This window comes from Oncorhynchus tshawytscha, unplaced genomic scaffold (genome assembly GCF_018296145.1).
Source record: "Oncorhynchus tshawytscha isolate Ot180627B unplaced genomic scaffold, Otsh_v2.0 Un_contig_3641_pilon_pilon, whole genome shotgun sequence".
Lineage (NCBI taxonomy): Eukaryota > Metazoa > Chordata > Actinopteri > Salmoniformes > Salmonidae > Oncorhynchus > Oncorhynchus tshawytscha.
In genome coordinates, this window is record NW_024608465.1 from 25,001 (window position 1) to 45,766 (window position 20,766).

Consider the following 20,766-nt stretch of genomic DNA (forward strand, 5'->3'; position numbering starts at 1 on the left):
GGGTATGTAGTATTCATCGGTGGGTATGTAGTATTCATCGGTGGGTATGTAGTATTCATCGGTGGGTATGTAGTATTCATCGGTGGGTATGTAGTATTCATCGGTGGGTATGTAGTATTCATCATTCATCGGTGGGTATGTAGTATTCATCGGTAGTATTCATGGGTATGTAGTATTCATCGGTGGGTATGTAGTATTCATCGGTGGGTATGTAGTATTCATCGGTGGGTATGTAGTATTCATCGGTGGGTATGTAGTATTCATCGGTGGGTATGTAGTATTCATCGGTGGGTATGTATCGGTGGGTATTCATCGGTGGGTATGTAGTAATCATGTGTATTACCTAGTATTCCGGTGGGTATGTAGACAGGTATTCCGGTGGGTATGTAGTATTCATCGGTGGGTATGTAGACGGTGGGTATGTAGTCATTGTATTTATCCTAGTATTTATCGGTGGGTAGGTACCCTAACACCTAGTATTCATCGGTGGGTATGTAATCATCGGTGGGTATGTAACCTAGAGACAGGACCCTAACACCTAGCAGACTAATCAGTGTAACCTAGACAGGACCCTAACACCTAGCAGACTAGTCATGGTAACCTAGACAGGACCCTAACACCTAGCAGACTAATCATTGTAACCTAGACAGGACCCTAACACCTAGCAGACTAATCAGTGTAACCTAGCCAGCTAGTACCATCTGAGGCTGTGGTTGTGAGGTTGTGTCAGCCACCTGATAGGTCTAGATTATTCATGAGTCAGTCAGATGTAGAAGACAATCGTGCAGTTTGTTCTCAGACACACCATGACTTCCTCCCAAATGGCACCCTATCACATGGCACCCTATTCCCTTTTAAAACACTACTTTTTTACCCGGAGCCTTGATCAACAGTAGTGCACTATAAAAGGGTTCTATAGGGCTCTGGTCTAAAGTAGTGCACTATATAGGGAATAGGGTTCTATAGGGCTCTGGTCTAAGGTAGTGCACTATATAGGGAATAGGGTTCTATAGGGCTCTGGTCTAAAGTAGTGCACTATATAGGGAATAGGGTTCTATTGGGCTCTGGTCTAAAGTAGTACACTATAAAAGAAATAGGGTGCCATTTGGGACCCATTAATAACGCAGGAGTTAATCTGCTATGCAAATGTAAACAGGTAAAACCAGTCCACGGTGACGAAGCACAGTGTCTTTGTGTCATTCCACAGATTCCTCTTTGTGTCGTAATGTACCGTGTGTAATAGCATGTTCCAAAGGCTCCTGCTAACGTTTTATAGTATTCAGAGGGTTTTTCAACTCCTTTTGTGCTTTTGATTTAAATCAATTGTCATTTTCTCCCATTTATAATATATATATATATATGTGTTTTTTTACCCATTCCACATCTGAACAGCATGTGGTCTTCTATCTCCACAGTATAGTGGTGACAATCTGGGCTACGTCTCTACTGTCGTGGCCCACGAGATGGGCCATAACCTGGGCATGAATCACGACAACAGCCGCTGTAGCTGTAATGGAGGGAGCTGTATCATGGCTGCCTCGGCAACGTAAGTAAAGTACTGGCCTCGACTGTCATCGCCACAAAAAACCCTAAAGCATCATTCTCCTTTTTATTTTGATCCTTTTCCTGAGCGTCGTCTTTTTCAGAGGCCATCTGCTATTCAACCTGTTTGTTGAACTATATTATATATATTAACTGTAAGGTTGCCACTGTATTGGTCAACATTATTTACACTCACCTACTGAGTTAATTTTTTATTTTATTTGACCTTTATTTAACTTGGCAAGTCAGTTAAGAACAAATTCTTATTTTCAATGACGGCCTAGGAACAGCGGGTTAACTGCCTGTTCAGGGGCAGAACGACAGATTTGTACCTTGTCAGCTCGGGGGTTTGAACTTGCAACCTTCCGGTTACTAGTCCAACGCTCTAACCACTAGGCTACCCTGCCACCCCACTATATATACAAATGTATGTGGACACCCCTTCAAATGAGTGGTGGTTCATTCGGGCCCACACCCATTGCTGACAAGTGTATAAAATCAAGCACACTGCCATGTAATCTCCATAGACAAACATTGTCAGTAGAATGGCCTTACTGTAGAGCTCTGTGACTTTCAACGTGCCGTCATAGGATGCCACCTTTCCAACAAGACAGTTTGTCAAGTTTCTGCCCTGCTAGAGCTTCCCCGGTCAACTGTAAGTGCTGTTATTGTGAAGAGGAAATGTCTAGGAGCAACAACTGCTCAGCCACGAAGTAGTAGGCCATACAAGCTGCCAGAACGGGACCGCAGAGTGCTGGGGCAAGTAGAGCGTAAATATCGTCTGTCCTCGTTTGCGACACTCATTACAGAGTTCCCAACTGCCTCTGGAAGCAACGTCAGCACAATAACTGTTCATCAAGAGCTTCATGAAATGAGTTTCCATGGCCGAGCAGCCGCACACAAGCCTAAGATCACCATGCTCAATGGCAAGCGTCGGCTGGAGTATTGTGAAGCTCACCACCGTTGGACTCTGGAGCAGTAGAAACGCGTTCTCTGGATTACGCTTTTCCATCTGGCTGTCCGACGGACAAATCTGGGTTTGGTGCCAGGAGAACGCTACCTGCCCCAATGCATAGTGCCAACTGTAAAGTTTGGTGGATGAGGAATAATGGTCTGTTTTTCATGGTTCGGGCCCCTTAGTTCCAGTGAAGGGAAATCTTAACGCGACAGCATACAATGACATTCTAGATGGTTATGTACTTCCAACTTTGTGGCAACAGTTTGGGGAAGGCCATTTCCTGTTTCAGCATGACAATGCCCCCGTGCACAAAGCGAGGTCCATACAGAAATGATTTATCGAGATCTGTGTGGAAGAACTTGACTGGCCTGCACAGAGCCCTGACCTCAACCCCATCCATCACCTTTGGGATGAATTGGAACGAATCAAGCCGACTGTGAGCCAGGCCTAATCATCCAAAATCAGTGCCTGACCTCACTAATGCTCTTGTGGCTGAATGGAAGCAAGTACATACAATGTTCCAACATCTAGTAGAAAGCCTTTCCCATGTTCCAACAAGAAAGTGGAGGCTGTTATAGCCTTCCCAGCAATGTTCCAAACATCTAGTGAAAGCCTTCCCAGAAGAGTGGAGGCTGTTATAGCAGCAATGTTCCAACATCTAGTGGAAAGCCTTCCCAGAGAGTGGAGTGGAGGCTGTTATAGCAGCAATGTTCCAACATCTAGTGGAAAGCCTTCCCAGAAGAGTAGAGGCTGAGGCTGTTCCAACATCTAGTGGAAAGCCTTCCCAGCAGTGGAGGCTGTTATAGCCAAAGCATCTAGTGGAAAGCCTTCCCAGAAGAGTGGAGGCTGTTATAGCAGCAAGTGGGGGATAGCAGCAAAGGGGACCAACTCCATATTAATGCCCGTGGTTTTGGAATGAGATGTTTGACGAGCAGGAATCCACATACTTTTGTCCATATTGATAAGTGTATGTCTCATAGAAATGGAGTCATTGATTGTGACTGATTTGATTGATTCCATCGGTATTCATGTACAGCGTCGTCTGTCTTCCCCTCCCCAGTGGATCCACCCTCTTCAGTGACTGTAGTGCCTCTGACTTTGAGCGCCTGGTCCTGCGTGGAGGAGGGGTGTGTCTGTTGAACCAGCCCTCCCAGTCCAACATCGTCTCTGTGGGTAAATGTGGCAACGGCATGTTAGAGGAAGGAGAGGACTGTGACTGTGGAACACCCCAGGTACTGTCGGACTTACCTGTCTTCCTGTCTGTCCTGCCGACATGGTGCCTCACCCATGATACTAGTGGGACAAAGTTACCTATTGAATGGCTTTCTGTTATGTTTGATTCGTTGATTCACTCACCCATTGAATGGCTTTCTGTTATGCTTGATTCGTTGATTCACTCACACATTGAATGGCTTTCTGTTATGCTTGATTCGTTGATTCACTCACACATTGAATGGCTTTCTGTTATGCTTGATTCGTTGATTCACTCACACATTGAATGGCTTTCTGTTATGCTTGATTCGTTGATTCACTCACACATTGAATGGCTTTCTGTTATGCTTGATTCGTTGATTCACTCACACATTGAATGGCTTTCTGTTATGCTTGATTCGTTGATTCACTCACACATTGAATGGCTTTCTATTATGTTTGATTCGTTGATTCACTCACCCATTGATTGATGATTTATAATTGATTCAGAATGATTTTTCTAATATATATAATATTTCTAATGTTACTTTGTGTTAATGGGAGCTTTGACTGAGTGTTGTATTTTGGATTCATTAAGGATCCCTATTAGTTCCTGCCAAGGCAGCAGCTACTCCTCCTGGGGTTTATTATGGATCCCCATTAGTTCCTGCCAAGGCAGCAGCTACTCTTCCTGGGGTTTATTATGGATCCCCATTAGTTCCTGCCAAGGCAGCAGCTACTCTTCCTGGGGTTTATTATGGATCCCCATTAGTTCCTGCCAAGGCAGCAGCTACTCTTCCTGTCAAGGCAGCAGCTACTCTTTTATTATGGATCCCCATTAGTTCCTGCCAAGGCAGCAGCTACTCTTCCTGGGGTTTATTATGGATCCCCATTAGTTCCTGCCAAGGCAGCAGCTACTCTTCCTGGGGTTTATTATGGATCCCCATTAGTTCCTGCCAAGGCAGCAGCTACTCTTCCTGGGGTTTATTATGGATCCCCGTTAGTTCCTGCCAAGGCAGCAGCTATCTTCCTGGGGTTTATTATGGATCCCCTATTAGTTCCTGCCAAGGCAGCAGCTACTCTTCCTGGTGTTTATTATGGATCCCCATTAGTTCCTGCCAAGGCAGCAGCTACTCTTCCTGGGGTTTATTATGGATCCCCGTTAGTTCCTGCCAAGGTAGCAGCTACTCTTCCTGGGGTTTATTATGGATCCCCGTTAGTTCCTGCCAAGGCAGCAGCTACTCTTCCTGTTGTTTATTATGGATCCCCGTTAGTTCCTGCCAAGGCAGCAGCTACTCTTCCTGGGGTTTATTATGGATCCCCATTAGTTCCTGCCAAGGCAGCAGCTACTGTACCTGAGGTTTATTATGGATCCCCATTAGTTCCTGCCAAGGCAGCAGCTACTCTTACTGGGGTTTATTATGGATCCCCATTAGTTCCTGCCAAGGCAGCAGCTACTCTTCCTGGGGTTTATTATGGATCCCCATTAGTTCCTGCCAAGGCAGCAGCTACTCTTCCTGGGGTTTATTATGGATCCCCATTAGTTCCTGCCAAGGCAGCAGCTACTCTTCCTGGGGTTTATTATGGATCCCCATTAGTTCCTGCCAAGGCAGCAGCTACTCTTCCTGGGGTTTATTATGGATCCCCATTAGTTCCTGCCAAGGCAGCAGCTACTCTTCCTGGGGTTTATTATGGATCCCCATTAGTTCCTGCCAAGGCAGCAGCTACTCTTCCTGGGGTTTATTATGGATCCCCATTAGTTCCTGCCAAGGCAGCAGCTACTCTTCCTGGGGTTTATTATGGATCCCCATTAGTTCCTGCCAAGGCAGCAGCTACTGTACCTGAGGTCCAACAACATTAAGGCAGTTAAATATAATTAAACATTTACATTTCAACAGATTTCACAACACATGATGTGTGTTCTCTAAGGCCACTACTTTACAGTACAGAGTGTGTGTTCTCTAAGGCCACTACTTTACAGCACAGAGTGTGTGTTCTCTAAGGCCACTACTTTACAGTACAGAGTGTGTGTTCTCTAAGGCCACTACTTTACAGTTCAGAGTGTGTGTTCTCTAAGGCCACTACTTTACAGTTCAGAGTGTGTGTTCTCTAAGGCCACTACTTTACAGTACAGAGTGTGTGTTCTCTAAGGCCACTACTTTACAGTACAGAGTGTGTGTTCTCTAAGGCCACTACTTTACAGTTCAGAGTGTGTGTTCTCTAAGGCCACTACTTTACAGTACAGAGTGTGTGTTCTCTAAGGCCACTACTTTACAGTTCAGAGTGTGTGTTCTCTAAGGCCACTACTTTACAGTTCAGAGTGTGTGTTCTCTAAGGCCACTACTTTACAGTTCAAAGTGTGTGTTCTCTAAGGCCACTACTTTACAGTACAGAGTGTGTGTTCTCTAAGGCCACTACTTTACAGCACAGAGTGTGTGTTCTCTAAGGCCACTACTTTACAGTTCAAAGTGTGTGTTCTCTAAGGCCACTACTTTACAGTTCAAAGTGTGTGTTCTCTAAGGCCACTACTTTACAGTTCAGAGTGTGTGTTCTCTAAGGCCACTACTTTACAGTTCAAAGTGTGTGTTCTCTAAGGCCACTACTTTACAGTTCAAAGTGTGTGTTCTCCCAGTCCAACTGTTTCATAAGGTATAGTACTGTGGAATAGAGGTCCATGTAGTCATGGCTCTGTGTAGTACTGTGGAATAGAGTTCCATGTAGTCATGTCTCTATGTAGTACTGTGGAATAGAGTTCCATGTAGTCATGGCTCTATGTAGTACTGTGGAATAGAGTTCCATGTAGTCATGGCTCTATGTAGTACTGTGGAATAGAGTTCCATGTAGTCATGTCTCTGGAATAGAGTTCCATGTAGTCATGTCTCTATGTAGTACTGTGGAATAGAGTTCCATGTAGTCATGGCTCTATGTAGTACTGTGGAATAGAGGTCCATGTAGTCATGGCTCTATGTAGTACTGTGGAATAGAGTTCCATGTAGTCATGGCTCTATGTAGTACTGTGGAATAGAGTTCCATCTAGTCATGGCTCTATGTAGTACTGTGGAATAGAGTTCCATCTAGTCATGGCTCTGTGTAGTACTGTGGAATAGAGTTCCATGTAGTCATGGCTCTGTGTAGTACTGTGGAATAGAGTTCCATGTAGTCATGGCTCTGTGTAGTACTGTGGAATAGAGTTCCATGTAGTCATGGCTCTGTGTAGTACTGTGGAATAGAGGTCCATGTAGTCATGGCTCTGTGTAGTACTGTGGAATAGAGGTCCATGTAGTCATGTCTCTATGTAGTACTGTGGAATAGAGTTCCATGTAGTCATGTCTCTATGTAGTACTGTGGAATAGAGTTCCATGTAGTCATGTCTCTATGTAGTACTGTGGAATAGAGTTCCATGTAGTCATGGCTCTATGTAGTACTGTGGAATAGAGTTCCATGTAGTCATGGCTCTGTGTAGTACTGTGGAATAGAGTTCCATGTAGTCATGGCTCTGTGTAGTACTGTGGAATAGAGGTCCATGTAGTCATGGCTCTGTGTAGTACTGTGGAATAGAGGTCCATGTAGTCATGGCTCTGTGTAGTACTGTGGAATAGAGTTCCATGTAGTCATGTCTCTGTGTAGTACTGTGGAATAGAGTTCCATGTAGTCATGGCTCTATGTAGTACTGTGGAATAGAGTTCCATGTAGTCATGGCTCTATGTAGTACTGTGGAATAGAGTTCCATGTAGTCATGGCTCTATGTAGTACTGTGGAATAGAGTTCCATGTAGTCATGGCTCTATGTAGTACTGTGCAATAGAGTTCCATGTAGTCATGGCTCTATGTAGTACTGTGGAATAGAGTTCCACGTAGTCATGGCTCTATGTAGTACTGTGGAATAGAGTTCCATGTAGTCATGGCTCTATGTAGTACTGTGGAATAGAGTTCCATGTAGTCATGGCTCTATGTAGTACTGTGGAATAGAGTTCCACGTAGTCATGGCTCTATGTAGTACTGTGGAATAGAGTTCCACGTAGTCATGGCTCTATGTAGTACTGTGGAATAGAGTTCCACGTAGTCATGGCTCTATGTAGTACTGTGGAATAGAGTTCCACGTAGTCATGGCTCTATGTAGTACTGTGGAATAGAGTTCCACGTAGTCATGGCTCTATGTAGTACTGTGGAATAGAGTTCCACCTAGTCATGGCTCTATGTAGTACTGTGGAATAGAGTTCCACCTAGTCATGGCTCTATGTAGTACTGTGGAATAGAGTTCCACGTAGTCATGGCTCTATGTAGTACTGTGGAATAGAGTTCCACGTAGTCATGGCTCTATGTAGTACTGTGGAATAGAGTTCCACGTAGTCATGGCTCTATGTAGTACTGTGGAACAGAGTTCCACGTAGTCATGGCTCTATGTAGTACTGTGGAATAGAGTTCCACGTAGTCATGGCTCTATGTAGTACTGTGGAATAGAGTTCCACGTAGTCATGGCTCTATGTAGTACTGTGGAATAGAGTTCCACGTAGTCATGGCTCTATGTAGTACTGTGGAATAGAGTTCCATGTAGTCATGGCTCTATGTAGTACTGTGGAATAGAGTTCCATGTAGTCATGGCTCTATGTAGTACTGTGGAATAGAGTTCCATCTAGTCATGGCTCTATGTAGTACCCTGCACCTCCCAAAGTCTGTCCTGGACTTGGGGACTGTGAAGAGACCTCTGGTGGCATGTCTTGTGGGGTATGACTGGGTGTCTGTGAAGAGACCTCTGGTGGCATGTCTTGTGGGGTATGACTGGGTGTCTGTGAAGAGACCTCTGGTGGCATGTCTTGTGGGGTATGACTGGGTGTCTGTGAAGAGACCTCTGGTGGCATGTCTTGTGGGATATGACTGGGTGTCTGTGAAGAGACCTCTGGTGGCATGTCTTGTGGGGTATGACTGGGTGTCTGAGCCGTGTGCCAGCAGTTCAAACAGACAACACGTCAATGCTTCTTACAAATACAAGTAGTGATGAAGTCAATCTCTCCTCTACATTGAGCCAGGGCATATTATTAATATTAGCTCTCCATGTACATCCAAGGGCCAGCCGTGTCCCTGTTCTGAGCCTGTTGTAATTTCCCAGGTACAGGCCTGTGGGCATACACTTTCCTGCAGGCTTAGATTGAAGATATGGAAAATAGGAGTGGCAATATCGTTCAATATTATCCTCAGTCATTTTCCATCAAAAATGTCAGACCCAGGTAGCTTGTCATGGTTGATAGACAACACTTTTTAAAGAATACAAAATTACAATGCATGTATTTTATAATTTGGTCAGTTATCCATGGATGTGTAGGTTCAGAATTTAGTTTTTGACATGCCTAAGTTTACTAATCTTGCCGATGTTGCAGGAATGTACCAATAAGTGCTGTGACGCGGCCACCTGTAAGTTGACCTGGGGATCGGCCTGCGCTCAGGGAGCCTGCTGCAAGGACTGCAAGGTTAGTCCAGCTGCTGTCGGTCTTCAAAACCGTATGGATTAGGGCGCTCCCCAAACCGGACAGCAAATCAATGATTTTCAATGAAAGCAGTTTGTTGGTGGGGGAGGGCCTAGGATTGTGTTGAGCTATTTCGTCAGAGGTTTCAACTTGGGAGGTGTCAACTTTTGATTTTAAATATGAAAACCGATTTTGAAAATGAATGTTTCTCCGGCCTAATTTCTCTCCAATTTTTCAGATCAGCGTGTCAGGGACACCGTGCAGGGGATCTGTGAACTCATGTGACCTCCCAGAATACTGCAACGGCTCCACCTCCTTCTGTCCATCGGACTTCTATATCATGGATGGGCTTCTCTGTGAGAACGACGCGGCGTACTGTTATGAGGGCCGCTGCCAGACCTACGACTACCAATGCAAACATCTTTTTGAAACAGGTACAAAATAAACACATTTATATATTTTATTTTATTTTTAATTTTTATATTTGATTTAATTTTTCTTTTCTTTTCTTTTTATTTTATATATTTTATATATTTCATTTTTATTTTATATATTTTATTTTTATTTTATATATTTTATATATTTCATTTTTATTTTATATATTTTATTTTCATTTTCTATATTTTATTTTCTATATTATATTTTATATTTAATTTTAATTTTATATATTTATTTTAATTTTATATATTTTATTTTAATTTTATATATTTAATTTTATTTATTTTGATATTATATATTTGAATCAAGAAAGTAACTGTGACCTTGTGACCTGACAGTTAATATTTTCCTTTTATTTCTTAAGTCTGAAATGTAAAATGTTTTGATTTATTTTTCTTCCCAGGTGCAAGCAAAGCAGCAGACATCTGCTTTCAGACGGCTAATCTAAAGGGGGATGCGTTTGGGAACTGTGGAATGACGTCGTCAGGGACCTATGTAAAATGTAGTTTGGCGTAAGTGATCTGAATTTGTCATCGGCGTTCAGAATTGATGAAAAAGTAAGATTGGAAATGTTTCATGACAGTTAAGTTTTAGAACACCTACTCATTCCAGGGTTTTTCTTCTTTTTTAATATTTTCTACATTGTAGAATAAGAGTGAAGACATCAAAACTATGGAATAACACATGGAATCATGTAGTAACCAAAAAAAGTGTTGGTAGGTTGAGAGAATGTCAAGGCAAAGGGTGGCTCTGTAAAATATATTTTGAATTGTTTAACACATGATTGTAATTTTGACATTCACATTCTGGAGCGTAGAGCCCCAGCCCCCCGGGGCGGAGCGTAGAGCCCCAGCCCCCCGGGGCGGAGCGTAGAGCCCCAGCCCCCCGGGGCGGAGCGTAGAGCCCCCCGGGGCGGAGCGTAGAGCCCCAGCCCCCGGGGCGGAGCGTAGAGCCCCAGCCCCCGGGCGGAGCGTAGAGCCCCAGCCCCCGGGGCGGAGCGTAGAGCCCCAGCCCCCGGGGCGGAGCGTAGAGCCCCAGCCCCCGGGGCGGAGCGTAGAGCCCCCGGGGCGGAGCGTAGAGCCCCCGGGCGGAGCGTAGAGAGCCCCGGGGCGGAGCGTAGAGCCCCCGGGCGGAGCGTAGACGGGGCGGAGCGTAGAGCCCCAGCCCCCGGGGCGGAGCGTAGAGCCCCCGGGGCGGAGCGTAGAGCCCCCGGGGCGGAGCGTAGAGCCACTGTGTTACTCCCGACTCCCTCCCTGTCTCCACTGTGTTCCTGTAGCCCTGTCTCCACTGTGTTACAACTGACTCCCTCCCCGTCTCCACTGTGTTACTAATGACTCCCTCCCCGTCTCCACTGTTACTACTGACTCCCTCCCCGTCTCTACTGTGTTACTACCGACTCCCTCCCCGTCTCCACTGTTACTACCGACTCCCTCCCCGTCTCTACTGTGTTACTACTGACTCCCTCCCCGTCTCCACTGAGTTACTACTGACTCCCTCCCCGTCTCCACTGTGTTACCACTGACTCCCTCCCCGTCTCCACTGTGTTACCACTGACTCCCTCCCCGTCTCCACTGAGTTACCACTGACTCCCTCCCCGTCTCCACTGTTACCACTGACTCCCTCCCCGTCTCCACTGTTACCACTGACTCCCTCCCCGTCTCCACTGTGTTACCACTGACTCCCTCCCCGTCTCCACTGTGTTACCACTGACTCCCTCCCCGTCTCCACTGTGTTACCACTGACTCCCTCCCCGTCTCCACTGTGTTACCACTGACTCCCTCCCCGTCTCCACTGTGTTACCACTGACTCCCTCCCCGTCTCCACTGTGTTACCACTGACTCCCTCCCCGTCTCCACTGTGTTACCACTGACTCCCTCCCCGTCTCCACTGTGTTACCACTGACTCCCTCCCCGTCTCCACTGTGTTACCACTGACTCCCTCCCCGTCTCCACTGTGTTACCACTGACTCCCTCCCCGTATCCACTGTGTTACCACTGACTCCCTCCCCGTCTCCACTGTGTTACCACTGACTCCCTCCCCGTCTCCACTGTGTTACCACTGACTCCCTCCCCGTCTCCACTGTGTTACTACTGACTCCCTCCCCGTCTCCACTGTGTTACTACTGACTCCCTCCCCGTCTCCACTGTGTTACTACTGACTCCCTCCCCGTCTCCACTGTGTTACTACTGACTCCCTCCCCGTCTCCACTGTGTTACTACTGACTCCCTCCCCGTCTCCACTGTGTTACTCCTGACTCCCTCCCCGTCTCCACTGTGTTACCACTGACTCCCTCCCCGTCTCCACTGTGTTACCCCTGACTCCCTCCCCGTCTCCACTGTGTTACCACTGACTCCCTCCCCGTCTCCACTGTGTTACCAATGACTCCCTCCCCGTCTCCACTGTGTTACCACTGACTCCCTCCCCGTCTCCACTGAGTTACCACTGACTCCCTCCCCGTCTCCACTGTGTTACCACTGACTCCCTCCCCGTCTCCACTGTGTTACCACTGACTCCCTCCCCGTCTCCACTGTGTTACTACTGACTCCCTCCCCGTCTCCACTGTGTTACTACTGACTCCCTCCCCGTCTCCACTGTGTTACTACTGACTCCCTCCCCGTCTCCACTGTGTTACTACTGACTCCCTCCCCGTCTCCACTGTGTTACTACTGACTCCCTCCCCGTCTCCACTGTGTTACTCCTGACTCCCTCCCCGTCTCCACTGTGTTACTCCTGACTCCCTCCCCGTCTCCACTGTGTTACTACTGACTCCCTCCCCGTCTCCACTGTGTTACCACTGACTCCCTCCCCGTCTCCACTGTGTTACCACTGACTCCCTCCCCGTCTCCACTGTGTTACCACTGACTCCCTCCCCGTCTCCACTGTGTTACCACTGACTCCCTCCCCGTCTCCACTGTGTTACCACTGACTCCCTCCCCGTCTCCACTGTGTTACCACTGACTCCCTCCCCGTCTCCACTGTGTTACCACTGACTCCCTCCCCGTCTCCACTGTGTTACCACTGACTCCCTCCCCGTCTCCACTGTGTTACCACTGACTCCCTCCCCGTCTCCACTGTGTTACCACTGACTCCCTCCCCGTCTCCACTGTGTTACTACTGACTCCCTCCCTGTCTCCACTGTGTTACTACTGACTCCCTCCCTGTCTCCACTGTGTTACCACTGACTCCCTCCCCGTCTCCACTGTGTTACTACTGACTCCCTCCCCGTCTCCACTGTGTTACTACTGACTCCCTCCCCGTCTCCACTGAGTTACTACTGACTCCCTCCCCGTCTCCACTGTGTTACCACTGACTCCCTCCCCGTCTCCACTGTGTTCCTGTAGCCCTGTCTCCACTGTGTTACTCCTGACTCTCTCCCCGTCTCCACTGTGTTACCACTGACTCCCTCCCCGTCTCCACTGTGTTACCACTGACTCCCTCCCCGTCTCCACTGTGTTACCACTGACTCCCTCCCCGTCTCCACTGTGTTACCACTGACTCCCTCCCCGTCTCCACTGTGTTACCACTGACTCCCTCCCCGTCTCCACTGTGTTACTACTGACTCCCTCCCTGTCTCCACTGTGTTACTACTGACTCCCTCCCTGTCTCCACTGTGTTCCTGTAGCCCTGTCTCCACTGTGTTACCACTGACTCCCTCCCCGTCTCCACTGTGTTACTACTGACTCCCTCCCCGTCTCCACTGTGTTACTACTGACTCCCTCCCCGTCTCCACTGAGTTACTACTGACTCCCTCCCCGTCTCCACTGTGTTACCACTGACTCCCTCCCCGTCTCCACTGTGTTCCTGTAGCCCTGTCTCCACTGTGTTACTCCTGACTCCCTCCCCGTCTCCACTGTGTTACCACTGACTCCCTCCCCGTCTCCACTGTGTTACTCCCGACTCCCTCCCCGTCTCCACTGTGTTCCTACTGACTCCCTCCCCGTCTCCACTGTGTTCCTACTGACTCCCTCCCCGTCTCCACTGTGTTACTCCTGACTCCCTCCCCGTCTCCACTGTGTTACTACTGACTCCCTCCCCGTCTCCACTGTGTTACTACTGACTCCCTCCCTGTCTCCACTGTGTTCCTGTAGCCCTGTCTCCACTGTTACTCCTGACTCCCTCCCGTCTCCACTGTGTTCCTGTAGCCCTGTCTCCACTGTTACTCCTGACTCCCTCCCCGTCTCCACTGTGTTACCACTGACTCCCTCCCCGTCTCCACTGTGTTACCACTGACTCCCTCCCCGTCTCCACTGTGTTACTACTGACTCCCTCCCCGTCTCCACTGTGTTACTACTGACTCCCTCCCCGTCTCCACTGTGTTACCACTGACTCCCTCCCCGTCTCCACTGTTACTCCTGACTCCCTCCCCGTCTCCACTGTGTTACTACTGACTCCCTCCCCATCTCCACTGTGTTACCACTGACTCCCTCCCCGTCTCCACTGTGTTACCACTGACTCCCTCCCCGTCTCCACTGTGTTACTACTGACTCCCTCCCCGTCTCCACTGTGTTACTACTGACTCCCTCCCCGTCTCCACTGTGTTACCACTGACTCCCTCCCCGTCTCCACTGTGTTACCACTGACTCCCTCCCCGTCTCCACTGTGTTACCACTGACTCCCTCCCCGTCTCCACTGTTACTCCTGACTCCCTCCCCGTCTCCACTGTGTTACCACTGACTCCCTCCCCGTCTCCACTGTGTTACCACTGACTCCTCCCCGTCTCCACTGTGTTACCACTGACTCCCTCCCCGTCTCCACTGTGTTCCTACTGACTCCCTCCCCGTCTCCACTGTTCCCACTGACTCCCTCCCCGTCTCCACTGTGTTCCTGCAGTAATGCCATGTGTGGGAAGGTACAGTGCACTAACGTAAACACCAACAACCCTCCTCCTGGAGGTTCGGTCAGTAACCAGATCATCGATGGTTCTTCGTGTGTCAACGCAGACTTTAACCTGGGCTCTGATGTTCTGGACCCTGCCTATGTCAAGCAGGGCAGCCCCTGCACGAAGGGGAAGGTACGATTTAGCATTTTTGGTTTCAGTGTCTTCAACTTTGTCCCTTTCTGTCTTTCTAAGATGATGTCACTTCCTCCACAGGGTGGGTGGTTTGTGTTGAGCCATTTCTTCTACAGGGCGGGTGGTTTGTGTTGAGCCATTTCTTCCACAGGGTGGGTGGTGTGTGTTGAGCCATTTCCTCCACATGGTGGGTGGTGTGTGCTAAGCCACTTCCTCCACAGGGCGGGTGGTGTGTGTGAGCCATTTCTTCCACAGGGCGGGTGGTGTGTGTGTTGAGCCATTTCTTCCACAGTATGGGTGGTGTGGGTGGTGTGTACTGAGACATTTCTTCCACAGTGTGGGTGGTGTGTACTGAGACATTCCTTCCACAGTGCGGGTGGTGTGTACTGAGCCATTCTTTCCACAGTGTGGGTGGTGTGTGTACTGAGCCATTCCTTCCACAGTGTGGGTGGTGTGTGTACTGAGCCATTCCTTCCACAGTGTGGGTGTGTGTGTACTGAGCCATTCCTTCCACAGTGTGGGTGGTGTGTACTGAGCCATTCCTTCCACAGTGTGGGTGGTGTGTACTGAGCCATTCCTTCCACAGTGTGGGTGGTGTGTGTGTTGAGCCATTCCTTCCACAGTGTGGGTGGTGTGTACTGAGCCATTCCTTCCACAGTGTGGGTGGTGTGTGTGTTGAGCCATTCCTTCCACAGTGCGGGTGGTGTGTACTGAGCCATTCCTTCCACAGTGTGGGTGGTGTGTACTGAGCCATTCCTTCCACAGTGTGGGTGGTGTGTGTACTGAGCCATTCCTTCCACAGTGTGGGTGGTGTGTACTGAGCCATTCCTTCCACAGTGTGGGTAGTATGTGTGTTGAGCCATTCCTTCCACAGGGAGGTTGGTGTGTGTTGAGACATTTCTTCCACAGTGTGGGTGGTGTGTACTGAGGCGGCAGGACAACCATAATGCTTTGTAGTCATTGCTATGGGAGGTTTGTTTGAATCCAGAGATAATATCCAGGACTCCTCTCTTTTTCTTCCAGGCCTGCCTTGACTTCCAGTGTGTGAATGCCTCCGCTCTACTGCCTGTGGACCTCCAATGTGATGCCAACAACACATGTAACAGCCGGGGGGTAAGAGAAGGTCTCATTCTACATACATCACGTACAGGCCATCTGATTGGCTCTTCTGGGGAGAGATCTCAGCCTCTAGAAGGGGTTGGGTACATCACGTTTTACAGGCCATCTGATTGGCTCTTCTAGGGAGAGATCTCACCCTCTAGAAGGGGTTGGGTACATCACGTGATACAGGCCATCTGATTGGCTCTTCTGGGGAGTCAAGACCAGTGTCTATTGTATTGGTTGGTTGATTAGTTAATCTCCCCAGGTGTGTAACAACCAGGGCCACTGCCACTGTAATGACGGCTGGGGACCTCCTAACTGTGCCAAGTCAGGGAGAGGGGGCAGTGTGGACAGCGGGCCTGCACAGATAGGTAATCTTCACTGCACACCTTTCCTCTGTCTACCTGCCTGTCATTATAGACAGGTACTGTTCACTGCACACCTTTCCTGTCTCTACCTGCCTGTCATTATAGACAGGTACTGTTCACTGCACACCTTTCCTCTGTCTACCTGCCTGTCATTATAGACAGGTACTGTTCACTGCACACCTTTCCTGTCTCTACCTGCCTGTCATTATAGACAGGTACTGTTCACTGCACACCTTTCCTGTCTCTACCTGCCTGTCATTATAGACAGGTACTGTTCACTGCACACCTTTCCTCTGTCTACCTGCCTGTCATTATAGACAGGTACTGTTCACTGCACACCTTTCCTGTCTCTACCTGCCTGTCATTATAGACAGGTACTGTTCACTGCACACCTTTCCTGTCTCTACCTGCCTGTCATTATAGACAGGTACTGTTCACTGCACACCTTTCCTGTCTCTACCTGCCTGTCATTATAGACAGGTACTGTTCACTGCACACCTTTCCTGTCTCTACCTGCCTGTCATTATAGACAGGTACTGTTCACTGCACACCTTTCCTGTCTCTACCTGCCTGTCATTATAGACAGGTACTGTTCACTGCACACCTTTCCTCTGTCTACCTGCCTGTCATTATAGACAGGTACTGTTCACTGCACACCTTTCCTGTCTCTACCTGCCTGTCATTATAGACAGGTACTGTTCACTGCACACCTTTCCTCTCTCTACCTGCCTGTCATTATAGACAGGTACTGTTCACTGCACACCTTTCCTCTGTCTACCTGCCTGTCATTATAGACAGGTACTGTTCACTGCACACCTTTCCTCTGTCTACCTGCCTGTCATTATAGACAGGTACTGTTCACTGCACACCTTTCCTGTCTCTACCTGCCTGTCATTATAGACAGGTACTGTTCACTGCACACCTTTCCTGTCTCTACCTGCCTGTCATTATAGACAGGTACTGTTCACTGCACACCTTTCCTGTCTCTACCTGCCTGTCATTATAGACAGGTACTGTTCACTGCACACCTTTCCTCTGTCTACCTGCCTGTCATTATAGACAGGTACTGTTCACTGCACACCTTTCCTCTGTCTACCTGCCTGTCATTGCCTGTCATTATAGACAGGTACTGTTCACTGCACACCTTTCCTGTCTCTACCTGCCTGTCATCATAGACAGGTACTGTTCACTGCACACCTTTCCTCTGTCTACCTGCCTGTCATTATAGACAGGTACTGTTCACTGCACACCTTTCCTCTCTCTACCTGCCTGTCATTATAGACAGGTACTGTTCACTGCACACCTTTCCTCTCTCTACCTGCCTGTCATTATAGACAGGTACTGTTCACTGCACACCTTTCCTCTCTCTACCTGCCTGTCATTATAGACAGGTACTGTTCACTGCACACCTTTCCTCTCTCTACCTGCCTGTCATTATAGACAGGTACTGTTCACTGCACACCTTTCCTGTCTCTACCTGCCTGTCATTATAGACAGGTACTGTTCACTGCACACCTTTCCTCTCTCTACCTGCCTGTCATGTGCTCCCAGATTATTCCCTGAGGGACAGCCTGCTGACCTTCACTAATAACTATCACTCTGCTGCTCCCAGATTATTCCCTGAGGGACGGCCTGCTGACCTTCACTAATAACTATCACTCTGCTTCTCCCAGATTATTCCCTGAGGGACGGCCTGCTGATCTTCTTCCTGCTGGTGGTTCCCATCCTGGTGCTGCTGGTGTTAGTACTGCTCTATGTGTTCAGAAGGGATACCCTGGAAAGATGCCTCAAAGGACCACGCTCCAGACGCTCTAGGTAAACACTGTCTATCACCACCCTCCAGGTAAACACTGTCTATCACCACGCTCCAGATGCTCTAGGTAAACACTGTCTATCACCACGCTCCAGGTAAACACTGTCTATCACCACGCTCCAGGTAAACACTGTCTATCACCACGCTCTAGGTAAACACTGTCTATCACCACGCTCTAGGTAAACACTGTCTATCACCACGCTCCAGACTCTCTAGGTAAACACTGTCTATCACCACGCTCCAGACCCTCTAGGTAAACACTGTCTATCACCACGCTCCAGACGCTCTAGGTAAACACTGTCTATCACCACGCTCCAGACCCTCTAGGTAAACACTGTCTATCACCACGCTCCAGGTAAACACTGTCTATCACCACGCTCCAGACCCTCTAGGTAAACACTGTCTATCACCACGCTCCAGACCCTCTAGGTAAACACTGTCTATCACCACGCTCCAGACCCTCTAGGTAAACACTGTCTATCACCACGCTCCAGACCCTCCAGGTAAACACTGTCTATCACCACGCTCCAGACGCTCTAGGTAAACACTGTCTATCACCACGCTCCAGACGCTCTAGGTAAACACTGTCTATCACCACGCTCCAGACGCTCTAGGTAAACACTGTCTATCACCACGCTCCAGACGCTCTAGGTAAACTGTCTATCACCACGCTCCAGACGCTCTAGGTAAACACTGTCTATCACCACGCTCCAGACGCTCCAGGTAAACACTGTCTATCACCACGCTCCAGGTAAACACTGTCTATCACCACCCTCTAGGTAAACACTGTCTATCACCACGCTCCAGGTAAACACTGTCTATCACCACGCTCTAGGTAAACACTGTCTATCACCACGCTCCAGGTAAACCCAGTCGTGGATATAAACTGTCTATCACCACGCTCCAGACCCTCTAGGTAAACACTGTCTATCACCACGCTCCAGGTAAACACTGTCTATCACCACGCTCCAGACCCTCTAGGTAAACACTGTCTATCACCACGCTCCAGGTAAACCCAGTCGTGGATATAAACTGTCTATCACCACGCTCCAGACCCTCTAGGTAAACACTGTCTATCACCACGCTCCAGGTAAACACTGTCTATCACCACGCTCCAGACCCTCTAGGTAAACACTGTCTATCACCACGCTCCAGGTAAACACTGTCTATCACCACCCTCTAGGTAAACACTGTCTATCACCACGCTCCAGGTAAACACTGTCTATCACCACGCTCTAGGTAAACACTGTCTATCACCACGCTCCAGGTAAACCCAGTCGTGGATATAAACTGTCTATCACCACGCTCCAGACCCTCTAGGTAAACACTGTCTATCACCACGCTCCAGGTAAACACTGTCTATCACCACGCTCCAGACCCTCTAGGTAAACACTGTCTATCACCACGCTCCAGGTAAACCCAGTCGTGGATATAAACTGTCTATCACCACGCTCCAGACCCTCTAGGTAAACACTGTCTATCACCACGCTCCAGGTAAACACTGTCTATCACCACGCTCCAGACCCTCTAGGTAAACACTGTCTATCACCACGCTCCAGGCAAACACTGTCTATCACCACACTCCAGACGCTCCAGGTAAACACTGTCTATCACCACGCTCCAGACCCTGTAGGTAAACACTGTCTATCACCACACTCCAGACGCTCCAGGTAAACACTGTCTATCACCACGCTCCAGACCCTCTAGGTAAACACTGTCTATCACCACGTTCCAGACCCTCTAGGTAAACACTGTCTATCACCACACTCCAGACGCTCTAACTAAACACGGTCTATCACCACGCTCCAGACGCTCCAGGTAAACACTGTCTATCACCATGCTCCAGACCCTCTAGGTAAACACTGTCTATCACCACGCTCCAGGTAAACACTGTCTATCACCACCCTCCAGGTAAACACTGTCTATCACCACGCTCCAGACCCTCTAGGTAAACACTGTCTATCACCACGCTCCAGGTAAACACTGTCTATCACCACGCTCCAGACCCTCTAGGTAAACACTGTCTATCACCACGCTCCAGGTAAACACTGTCTATCACCACGCTCCAGACCCTCTAGGTAAACACTGTCTATCACCACGCTCCAGGTAAACACTGTCTATCACCACGCTCCAGACCCTCTAACTAAACACTGTCTATCACCACGCTCCAGGTAAACACTGTCTATCACCACACTCCAGACGCTCCAGGTAAACACTGTCTATCACCACGCTCCAGACCCTCTAGGTAAACACTGTCTATCACCACACTCCAGACGCTCCAGGTAAACACTGTCTATCACCACGCTCCAGACCCTCTAGGTAAACACTGTCTATCACCACGTTCCAGACCCTCTAGGTAAACACTGTCTATCACCACGCTCCAGACGCTCTAACTAAACACGGTCTATCACCACGCTCCAGACGCTCCAGGTAAACACTGTCTATCACCACGCTCCAGACCCTCTAGGTAAACACTGTCTATCACCACGCTCCAGACCCTCCAGGTAAACACTGTCTATCACCACCCTCCAGGTAAACACTGTCTATCACCACGCTCCAGACCCTCTAGGTAAACACTGTCTATCACCACGCTCCAGGTAAACACTGTCTATCATCACACTCCAGGTAAACACTGTCTATCACCACGCCCCAGACCCTCTAGGTAAACACTGTCTATCACCACGCTCCAGACGCTCTAGGTAAACACTGTCTATCACCACGCTCCAGACGCTCTAACTAAACACGGTCTATCACCACGCTCCAGGTAAACACTGTCTATCACCACGCTCCAGACGCTCTAGGTAAACACTGTCTATCACCACGCTCCAGACCCTCTAGGTAAACACTGTCTATCACCACGCTCCAGACCCTCTAGGTAAACAC

General features: G+C 48.7%; 1 protein-coding gene across 1 annotated transcript in view; it reads left to right on the forward strand.

The window, feature by feature from the left end:
- The window catches only part of zgc:174164 (uncharacterized protein LOC570656 homolog), a 46,331-nt gene that overhangs the window by 16,369 nt on the left and 9,196 nt on the right, over positions 1-20,766 (forward strand). The window contains exons 11-19 of the mRNA XM_042313259.1: positions 1,416-1,546; positions 3,561-3,732; positions 9,066-9,155; positions 9,391-9,586; positions 9,994-10,102; positions 14,421-14,601; positions 15,625-15,714; positions 15,968-16,073; positions 17,744-17,885. Of these exons, the coding sequence (XP_042169193.1) occupies positions 1,416-1,546; positions 3,561-3,732; positions 9,066-9,155; positions 9,391-9,586; positions 9,994-10,102; positions 14,421-14,601; positions 15,625-15,714; positions 15,968-16,073; positions 17,744-17,885 (1,217 nt within the window). The remainder of the gene's footprint in view (positions 1-1,415; positions 1,547-3,560; positions 3,733-9,065; positions 9,156-9,390; positions 9,587-9,993; positions 10,103-14,420; positions 14,602-15,624; positions 15,715-15,967; positions 16,074-17,743; positions 17,886-20,766) is intronic.